This window comes from Copadichromis virginalis, linkage group LG2, assembly GCF_057382275.1.
Source record: "Copadichromis virginalis isolate Kocher_CV1m ecotype Utaka linkage group LG2, C_Virginalis_male_GT1.1, whole genome shotgun sequence".
Taxonomy (NCBI): domain Eukaryota; kingdom Metazoa; phylum Chordata; class Actinopteri; order Cichliformes; family Cichlidae; genus Copadichromis; species Copadichromis virginalis.
The window spans coordinates 3,502,083-3,512,669 of record NC_140619.1 but is presented as its reverse complement, the minus strand read 5'-3'; the positions used below and the strand labels follow the sequence as shown (position 1 = coordinate 3,512,669).

Here is a 10,587-nt window from a genome sequence, read left to right as displayed (position 1 = left end):
AATGACACATTGTACAATTTTAACTTTTTTTTTTCATTTCTTACTTCAAATGGGGGCATGGATAAAGCATGTATCATGCAGAACAAAATTCATTTGATGCTCAAACACCCACTTGATGAGAGTTTATACAGAGGGAAAATTTTCTTGCCATACATGTATAGATGTGATATCATAACTATTGACATGATACCTGTTGTGAAACTGCAGAAATCATGAAATCATTGTAAGTTTTCAAGCCTCTAACTTCACCATGGGGTTCGTGTGTGTGTGTGTGTTTGTGTGTTTTAAGTATTTAAATAACTACTAAGCTGTTTGCTATGTAATTTGCTCCCAAAAATGCCCATGAGCTTTGGTTTTTGAAAAGGCTAAATCATTTGCTTCAGTGAAGCAACATGAGTTCAGGCCTTCTCGTCAGCTCTTTAAAGGTACAAAATGCAATGATAAGTCAAAATGAACATTAAACTTACCAACTTTCCTTTGAAATGAAAAAAGTGATGTTTTTCTGAGGTATTTCTTGCAGTAAATACTACAAACAGCAGTTAGAACTGTGCTGATTACACTTTTAGGGCTTAAGTTTTATCAAGAATAGTTTTTAACAAGAATAACTATAACATGTAGGGAACAGTGTTCGAGTTAACAAAATGAGCAGTTACAATACAAGATGAAAGAAAATGAGAGCTTTTGCAAAGCCCAGGAGGAGGCAAATGTGACAGGAAGTCTACATTTGAATCTATTCTGTACTGACCAATCAGAAGCATCTTACTGTCTTACCGAATACAGTGATTTCACCTCCTTCATTCTGTGAAATACCAGCAAAGTCCTCAACAAGGAGCAGTGTCACGATGGTCATGTTATGGATTGTATTGCTTTTTCTTCATCAAGGATGTAAGTGAGCATTTAACTTTACTAAAAATGTTCTAAATTGAGAATTTATTGTCAAATAGATGTGTAGAGAAAACTATAACTTTTCTATATTCTAATTCAGATACTCTAGTTCCAGTGAAAACGGTTCAGCTTGGTGAACCAGCGAACATAACATGTGCTTTGCCCGATGGGGTCAGCAGTAAAGGAGTCCACTGGTACAAGCAGAGTGTCGGAGATACTCTCAAATTAATAGTGTCACTGTTAAAAACTGCAACACCCGAGTATGGTCAAGAAACATTTAAATCAAGATTTCAAGCACATTTTGATAAGAAATTTAGCAACCTGACCATTTTGAAAGCAGTCCAAGACGATGAGGGAATCTATCACTGTGGAATGATAGAGTGGATTAATCTTGAATGGACTGGAACATATTTGTTAGTAAAAGGTAAGTTAGTCATACACTGTCCTACTTTTATAAACTTTAAAGTGTTTCAGGTCATGTTATAAAGAAAGTATTTGTGTTTTGTATTCTGCAGGAAATAATGAGACAGCATCAGATTATACTGTTGTTCAATGGCCAACAGTGTTAAATCCACTGCGCTCAGGAAATTCAATGACTCTCCAGTGTTCAGTCTATTCTGACTCTGACCAGATGTGTCCCAGAGATTATAATGTGTTCTGGTTCAGAGCTGGATCAGATCCATTACACCCAAGCATCATCTACACTGATGGAAACAGACACAGTGAAAGTGAGAGAATATCAGACTCAGAGGAGAGGTGTCTTTATCGCTTCTCTAAGAACGTCAGCTCCTCTGATGCTGGGACTTACTACTGTGCTGTGGCCACATGTGGGGAGATATTATTTGGAAATGGAACTAAACTGGACATCGAAGGTATTTGGTCTTAAGTACTTTAATCTATACTGTATATAATATATATTCCAAGCTGATAACAGTTTTTGAGAATTGATTCTTGGTTTGTTTTCTGTAGTGCAGCCAACACAATCAGGATTCATTTTAACGGCAATATTAATAGTTTGCTTGGCCATTTCTCTCTTTGGAAATGTTGTCCTGATCTTCAACCGAAGAGTATGTAAACCATTTCAAGGTAAGTGTTATAAAAAGCTGAAATTATTTAAAAGGCTAAAATTATTTCAGTCATATTTTTAAGACCCAAAATCTATGGATTATACAAACATAACAGACGTTATACTGTAAAACTATAAAGAGTCAATTACTGTACATGTTTTCAATGACGATTGAGGTGTAGCATTGTGATTTGTGTTCCTGTGTGTACTTCATTTATACAAACAAATTTATGTAAATAAATAATTGTTGTCAGTGATCATTGACAATAATTTGTGAGTTAAATGCCACATTAGGCTCTCTTCACTACTCTATTTTGTTGTTGTTTATGTAATACATGTAATTTGCTTTGCTATATCAGATACTGCAAAAAAGACCTCAAACCGAGCAGTACATCATCGTGTAAGTAATTTAAATTATTATTATTCAGTTAATATTTGTCAAAAACACCTTGATATCACTATATACATAACTGTTTTACTTTTTAAAATAATACACAGAGTGAAGCTGATGAAGAACTAAACTATGCTGCACTGCATTTCTCTGAAAGAAAAACAAGGGGAAAGAGGAAGACTGAGTTTGCTGAGGATAGTGTTTACTCTCAAGTTAAACGCTGATGCCAATGACAGTGTTTAGGATTTCCCGAAATTTAAATTGAACCTGACATCAAACCCAATATTTGTGATTCTTTTGTGTTGTTATTTTTTTTGTTACGAAATATTCCTTGTGAACAGTTAAATTGTTTCATCAGTGACAGTATATGGCCTCTAAAGACCAGAAATTTAGATTTTTTTTTTTCATTTCTGCTTTGCATATGGGATTTTTGACTGTAATAGCTAGTCATGTCTAGTCATGCTTTCTGTGATTAAAATAATAATATGTTGATTTATGCAGGTGTTTTGTGTGTGTGTGTGTGTGTGTGTGTGTGTGTGTGTGTGTGTGTGTGTGTGTGTGTGTGTGTGTGTGTGTTGGGCCACTACGGCGTGACTTTCCGGACTGATATATTGTAGGAAATTACTTACAGTGCGGAGAGGTAACTGCAAGTATGCTTACACACATAGATTATGATTAGAATAAGAGTCTGGGTCAGAGAGTCCCGAACATGATATTCTAAACCAACTTTGAATCGCTAGAAGAACAATGGATATTAACATTAGATTAACAAGGCTAGGCAGAGAGGTGTTTTGCTTTTCTGTCTCTTACAGACGAGGGAGCAGATACCAGATGAGGTCACGGAAATACGAGGATGATTTGGAGCAGACACCAAGACTGCCATCTCCGTGCGGAAAGAAGATAGCTGCTATAATCTGTTTTTGTCTCACTATACAATGTTGTACAGCTCACTTGAGGGTCATCCTTTTTGTAAAACATGCTGCTGGTTCACATAGAGGTCCACAGTGCCGTGTAAACTTGTAATTTCAACTGCCAAAAGCAAGTAAATTCTTTTTTTAAAAGACAAACCTTTCTCCTGAGATTCCTTCCAAAAATTCTGAACACAACAATTTGGTTACCCCTGACATGATTTTTGTTTCATTCCTATGAAATAGGAGGAGGAGGCCCAGGGTACAGCTTTCACTATCTTATAATGCTGTGACTGTAGCCATTCCCCAACACTCTGTGAATGGTACTCACGACAGCTGATCTTAAAACTGATCTCATAGCTCATTGTCAATCAGTTAATCAATGGTGCTAGTTTCGGTCAGTATGCCAACATACTGTTTATAAGGTTGGGGAATCCTGCAGGCCAGTCAACAAAAGGAGAGGGAGAGAAAAATAGAGGAGAAGGAGAGGGATAGAGAAAGGGAGAGAGAGAAGAAACACTAAGAATCTGCTTTATAGTGCGTGTCTGTGAGTATCTGTTTGTACATCTGTCCATGTGAAAACACTCTCCAAACCATCGTGTCTTTTAGACCCCACTCCTACAAAACTGCTCAAAGAAGTCCTGCCATTAATTAATGCTTCAATCTTAAATATGATCAATCTATCTCTAATAATCAGCTATGTACCACAGGCCTTCAAGCTGGCTGTAGTTAAACCTTTACTCAAAAAGCATCTCTAGACCCCGCAGTCTTAGCTAATTAAAGGCCAATCTCCAACCTTCCTTTCATATCAAACATCCTTGAAAGAGTAGTTGTCAAACAGCTAACAGATCATCTGCAGAGGTTTATTTGAAGAGTTTCAGTCAGGTTTCAGAGCTCATCACAGCACAGAAACAGCTTTAGTGAAGGTTACAAATGATCTTCTTATGGCCTCTGACAGTGGACTCATCTCTGTGCTTGTCCTGCTAGACCTCAGTGCAGCGTTCGATACTGTCGACCATAATATCCTATTAGAGCGATTAGAACATGCTGTAGGTATTACAGGTACTGCACTGCAGTGGTTTGTATCATATCTATCTAATATACTAAACCTAATGCCTAAAACCTAATACACTAAGCCAAGGCACAATGTACGTTTCAATTCCTTTAATTTTAAATATGTTTATATTGTCCATCCTGTAAAATAGTCAGATGTCTATTCATATTAATGTACAGAATTCACCTGCTTGCTGCTACTACTGCACATTCACCCAATGTATATACTATATATATATATATATAATGTTCTTCCTCTACACCCCCCCCCCCCCCCCCCCCCACACACACACACACACACACAATTTTTTTGCACATGTCGAGGAGCGTGTCAGGCTGTGTGTTATACTTGTATAACTATGCATGTGACAAATAAAGAACCTTGAACCTTGAACCTTGAATATACTCCAATTTGTACATGTAAATGGAGAGTCCTCTTCACACACTGAGGTTAATTATGGAGTTCCACAGGGTTCAGTGCTAGGACCAATTCTGTTTACACTATACATGCTTCCCCTAGGCAGCATCATTAGAAAACATATACAATTTCACTGATAGTATAAGTATAATTTCACTGCTATGCAGATGACACCCAGCTCTATCTGTCCATGAAGCCAGATAACACACACCAATGAGTTAAACTGCAGGAATGTCTTAAAGACATGAAGACCTGGATGGCCGCTAACTTTCTGCTTCTTAATTCAGATAAAACTGAGGTTATTGTACTCGGCCCTGAAAATCTTAGAAATGTGGTTTCTAACCAGATTCTTACTCTGGATGGCATTACCTTGGCCTCCAGTAACGCTGTGAGGAACCTTGGAGTCATTTTTGACCAAGACATGCCCCTCAATGGACATATTAAACAAATATGTAAGACTGCGTTCTTCCATTTGCACAACATCTATAAAATTAGAAATATCCTGTCTCAGAGTGACGCTGAAAAACTAGTTCATGCATTTATTACCTCCAGGCTGGACGACTGTAATTCATTATTATTAGGATGTCCTGAAAACTCCCTGAAAAGCCTTCAGCTAATCCAAAATGCTGCAGCAAGAGTCCTGACAGGGACTAGCAAGAGAGAGCAGATTTCTCCTGTTTTGGCTTCCCTTCATTGGCTTCCTGTTAAATCCAGAATTGAATTCAAAATCCTGCTCCTCACAAGCAAGGTCTTAAATAAACATCTTATCTTAATGACCTTGTAGTACCATATCATATGGTCAGAGGACCCGGTGGCGCCAGTGTTCGGCAGCCTCGCCTCTGTCAGTGCGCCCCAGGGTGGCTGTGGCCACAATGTAGCTGCCATCACCAGTGTGTGAATGTGTGTGTGAATGGGTGGATGACTGGATATGTAAAGCGCTTTGGGGTCCTTAGGGACTAGTAAAGCGCTATATAAATACAGGCCATTTACCATATCACCCTATTAGAGCACTTCGCTCTCGCTCTGCAGGCCTACTTGTTGTTCCTAGAGTATTTAAAAGTAGAATGGGAGGCAGAGCCTTCAGTTTTCAGGCTCCTCTTCTGTGGAACCAGCTTCCAGTTTGTCAAACGGAGGGCGCCCTTACTCCCAGCATGGGCGATAGAAAACCGATCGGTGCCTATGCCATTCCCAAAATGCACTGGCTGATGTCGGGGCAGCGTGAGTACGAGCAAAATGTTTTTTTTTCTGCCGGTGCCAGTGATGCCGCCCCGAACCACGATGCCACTCCGGGAAACCGCCCGTGTCACCCGTATCAAAAGCCGCTACTGGCCATGATGCATTGAGTTTTTCCTTTCCAGTCACCTTTCTCACTCACTATGTGTTAATAGACCTCTCTGCATTGAATCACACCTGTTATAATTCTCCGTCTCTCTTCCACAGCATGTCTTATCCTGTTTTCCTTTTGTCACCCCAACCGGTCGCAGCAGATGGCCACCCCCCGATCAGAAAAAACATGATTTCAGAATCATAGAAATCTACTCAACACTTTAATGCGCCAATGGAATTTATTTAGTTTGATATTTTTACACAATTATTTGGGTATACCAAATTTGAATTATACAACATGTTTTGTTGGGCCCAAAAGTACTACCATAGCTTATGTTGCAGTCAATAAAAGTAACCAGAGGTTGTGTTTCCATAGAATCAGCTGAACAACATGTTTGTTTGTTTTTTAGAAAAAAAAAAACGCTTTTATTGGAACTGTTTATTAACACATATTAGAAAGGCCACAGCGTCTATTAACTCATTCACTGCCAGGGTTTTTGAGCATTTTTACTCATTTTTGAAGAGCCACAGAAAACTGTGTGTTATGATCATATAAACGCTGAACCTACCAAAATGAAGAACAGACTCTCTTCTGTCATCCAAAAAAAAAGCTTGTTTCTACCATTTTCCATTCTTTAGTAATCAGCTGTAGAAGAGAGGTGGGTTCCACCAAAAATGCCTGTTTTGACCACAAAAAGGGAGAAAACGAGCTTTTTGTGAAAAATACATTTCAAGCAGTCTGATGTTCACTGACAAGCTGCCCGAGGTTGTATTCTAGCCCCTCCCATTGAAAAACGTAATTGACGTCTATAGACGTCAATGGCAGTGAATGAGTTAAAGGACTACAACTCCTGCCCTTCTTGGCTTATGCTGATGTTTGCTGCTGAGAGTGGGAATCTTGTCTAACAGCAGCATACACACAGTCTTGTGTTGACTCTCTCCTCTTCCTGTTCCCTCTGTTTACTCTCACTGAGGAGTAATGGACTGTAGCATCAGTCATCATCTGAAATTACAGGTATTTTAGAATTTATGTCATCAACTTCAACTCAAGTAAGATTATTGGAATAGTCAGAAATTACATATGTGCAATATATCTACTATTATTTAAAAAAAACGTGTAAGATTATTCTAATATTTTGCAATATATCTTCGAATTTTTAATCAGCATTTATATTTGGTTGGGTCAATAAGTTTTTGGGCAATGAAATTTTTCAGTAATTTTACTTCCATCAAAGTGGATTTTAAATCAAGTAAGTGCATATTTTCAGCTTTAATTAAAGTCTCTCAGAAGTAAAGATGGGCAGTTTCACCAATCTGCAAAAGAAATAGGTCTACAAATTGTGGAATAACTTCCAAATAATGTTTCTCAATGTAAAGGGACAAGTCAGAAAATCAATATTGGAGGCTGGTGATTTTCAGGTCTTCAGGTGACACTAGATTAAAAATACAGTCAACACAGTTAAGATGTTCAGTTCTAAAGCCTCCATCTCTAATGGTACGGGTTTGGTTTGTTCTATTAATCCCGTAAATAATTCTACAATTTCATTTGTAAAACTAACTGTATGTGCACCAATTAACTTTATTCCAGCACTTTGTATTGTAATAAATTTAACAAGACATTGTGATATCTTTATTATATGTTGTGGAATTGCTAATCTCTTTTCCAAAACCATGCTGCAGAATATATAGTAAAAGCATATTTACCAAATCATTTGATTGGCCCACATTTGACACGTCACATCCAGCATGATTGGTCCCACGTATTTCCCCTAAAGCAATACGATTTGGGGATATGATTGGAATAATAGTGTGGTAACATTAAAACAGAAGTTTTAAGCAGTGGATCTTTAGTATTTATTTTTGCAATACAATGTTGTGATATGACAACTTTTGCTTTTCAAACACACATCTACTTCTACAAAATGAAACATAGGAAAACACAAAGGGAAGAAGATGACTACAAGTGTTCCACTGAGTGTTTACTCACACAAGAATTGTGTAACAAGGTTATATAAATGCAGTGATTTATTTTTTATTGTAATCCTGTGTTCTTGTTGTCTTCCTGGTATGATAAAGTGAAGCAAATATTTGGATCTTAAACATAATTTTAGTTTAAAAATATATCTTTACACACACACACACACGCACACACACGCAGTTATGATAAACCCACCTTTGCAATGCTGACAAACATTTATCCCTCTGGGGTACAAAAGAAGAAGCACAATCACAGAAATGCAACAACCTAGCAGAACTCCAAGAATAAGGACAACAGGGCCTAATCCTGGTCCTACATTAGTTAAAAGAGAGAGAAAGAGACTGTTTAATTTAATATGTGATCATCGAATTTATCAGTTGTTGCAGAAATGTTCTTATAATGATCAATATTCTATTTTTGTAGAGGTAGAGACAGCTTATGATGAGTATTTGTATTCATAGCACAGTATTTGTGCTGCTGTTAATGCTTGCGGAAGTTTGGAACATCTATTGAGTCTGCAAAGCATTGGTGACTTTTATGCACTATGCACTATGCTTCTCAACACTCAACAACCCCACACTGTAACTTTATGTGGTTTGCCACTTTGAGGCTTTGTTACTTCCACTGCAATAAAAACATTTATACTGGAGCATGTAGGAGGAAAGAAATTTCACAAACTGTTGTCACTGTGGCATCCTATTACAGTACCATGCTTGAATTCAACAAGTTTGTAAGAACAATTGGTGTTTCACAAATGTTTATGAAGGCAGACTGCATGGAGTGTGCTTTGTTTTTGTGTTTTATGTACCTGTGGCAATTAAAGTGAAATGATAACTATTAAGATTAAACCATTAATCTTAGATAACTCAAAGATTAGAGGTCTGGAAGGCTAGATGAAACGAGCAGTGGTGCATTACATTTGTCTGTACTATGTAACTTGAATAAAGTGTGATATTTAGAGACTATCCCAAGCATTGTGCTGCATGGAATTAATAACATTGCATTACAGTACTTAGTACAAAAAACATCAGACTATCTCTAGTAAGTGTTTTATACTTTAATGCGAGATAATTTAAGATTTAAAGACAAGTACAGATACATACGTGTCTCCACCTTAGTTCCTTCACCCAGCAGGATCTCCCCACATGTCACAACAGCACAGTAGTAAGTCCCGATATCAGAGGAGTTCTGTATCGTTTTGGTCAGGCTGTAGACACATCGTCTCTTAAGAGCTTCATCACTGTTGTTCACGAGAGGGTAAATGATGTTTGGAGCAAAACTTTCAGATCCAGCTCTGAACCAGTACGCTCTGTGGTCATCTGGACATTGGAGTGCTTTTTCTTTGTTCTTGGAGAGAACTGAACATTCGAGTGTCACAGAGCCTCCCAGACGAACAGACTCTTTCTCTGGATTTTGTTTCACGTAGACAGATTTCTGATGATTGTGATCTGTGAATTAAGGCAGATGTAATATAAACTTTTTGTAATTGATTAAACTGATTTGCATCAGTATCACTGAACTGTTCAGACATTGGTACAAAAAGGGAAACATATTACCTTTCACAGCCAAGAATGTGCCATTGCTGAACATCTGTGAATATGTGGCCCGCGTTTGACAGAAATATGTTGCTTCATCCTCTTTGCTGACATTTCTGATAGTAAATATATCTTTGTTCAATGTGAAACGTGAATCTTTAAATGCATCAGATAAAGTTATTTTGTCAAGAATAACAGAAGCAACACTTTGGGGCAAGTGTCCCAGAGACTGTTTATACCAATGAAAGGATTTGAACTCCTTCTCAGAGACCTCACAGCCAAAAGTAACATTGTCACCAAGGTCAACAACAGTCAAAGAGATCAACTGAGGAACCTCTGAAGTTTGAATCTCGGCTGAAGAAGAAAGACAAATAACAACAGAGTTACAACACAAATGGACATAATCAATGCTATTACATTAGAAAGGTTGTTACACAGCCATCACTGAGATGCACGATGGGTTTCACGAACAGTGCAGTGCAAGCAGATGTCTCCCATCATATTTTGCACTTACCTGGTGCGCAAAGAAGAATCAAAGCTGTTATTCTCACAATCATCGTGGTGCAGCACTCTAGTCTCACGCTACTGATCTCATCTTGCCCATATGGAAGGTTTAGTCACAAGGTTATAAAGGTTTCCAAAGCAGAAATCAGTGATTGGCTGAAATGTAGGAAATTACCCCTCCCCCATTCAGCAAACCTTTGTTCAATTTTCATTTGATAAAAGACGTCTTATATCAAATGAAATAAAAGTATGTCTTTCTTAGTACCTTCTGGTAGCAGTGTGTTATCAGTTCTCAGTGTCTTTATTAAGGCACTTATAAAGGAAGTTATTGTTTTTGTAATTATTAGTTGATTATTGTTAGTCACAAGCTCTGTAAATCTTTAACATCAGAAGATACTACTTTGCCACTTTGTATTAGTATTTAAATGATGATTTTTGTTGTGTCTACCAGCACAAATATAAGGATACAAAGATGCAAAAGTTTCACAAAATCATTTTCACTTCTTTAATTTCACGATTTTTC

The 10,587-nt window shown here is 37.6% G+C and overlaps 2 protein-coding genes across 2 annotated transcripts; one reads left to right on the top strand and one right to left on the bottom strand.

The window, feature by feature from the left end:
* The first annotated feature begins 817 nt into the window (after window positions 1–817).
* On the top strand, window positions 818–2,834 carry LOC146716782 (signal-regulatory protein beta-2-like). Its single transcript, XM_085468397.1, has 6 exons — window positions 818–885; window positions 986–1,309; window positions 1,401–1,757; window positions 1,855–1,971; window positions 2,311–2,351; window positions 2,450–2,834. The coding sequence occupies exons 1-6, from the start codon at window positions 843–845 to the stop codon at window positions 2,564–2,566; spliced, it is 999 nt and encodes a 332-aa protein (XP_085324523.1). The 5' UTR covers window positions 818–842; the 3' UTR covers window positions 2,567–2,834.
* Window positions 2,835–6,279: 3,445 nt separating this feature from the next.
* LOC146716781 (uncharacterized) lies at window positions 6,280–10,170 on the bottom strand. Its single transcript, XM_085468350.1, has 6 exons — window positions 10,075–10,170; window positions 9,582–9,914; window positions 9,129–9,473; window positions 8,221–8,337; window positions 7,752–7,816; window positions 6,280–7,050 (listed from the first exon to the last, which is right to left on the bottom strand). The coding sequence occupies exons 1-6, from the start codon at window positions 10,115–10,117 to the stop codon at window positions 6,913–6,915; spliced, it is 1,041 nt and encodes a 346-aa protein (XP_085324476.1). The 5' UTR covers window positions 10,118–10,170; the 3' UTR covers window positions 6,280–6,912.
* Between the last annotated feature and the right edge of the window lie 417 nt (window positions 10,171–10,587).

Coding starts and splice junctions, on each gene's coding strand:
- LOC146716781 (XM_085468350.1), bottom strand. CDS start 10,117: ATGATTGTGAGAATAACAGCTTTGATTCTTCTTTGCGCACCAG. Junction 9,915..10,074: donor GATTCTTCTTTGCGCACCAG/GTAAGTGCAAAA, acceptor TTTCTTCTTCAG/CCGAGATTCAAACTTCAGAG. Junction 8,338..9,128: donor AGGAACTAAGGTGGAGACAC/GTATGTATCTGT, acceptor TAACTAATGTAG/GACCAGGATTAGGCCCTGTT.
- LOC146716782 (XM_085468397.1), top strand. CDS start 843: ATGGTCATGTTATGGATTGTATTGCTTTTTCTTCATCAAGGAT. Junction 886..985: donor GCTTTTTCTTCATCAAGGAT/GTAAGTGAGCAT, acceptor ATTCTAATTCAG/ATACTCTAGTTCCAGTGAAA. Junction 1,310..1,400: donor AACATATTTGTTAGTAAAAG/GTAAGTTAGTCA, acceptor TGTATTCTGCAG/GAAATAATGAGACAGCATCA.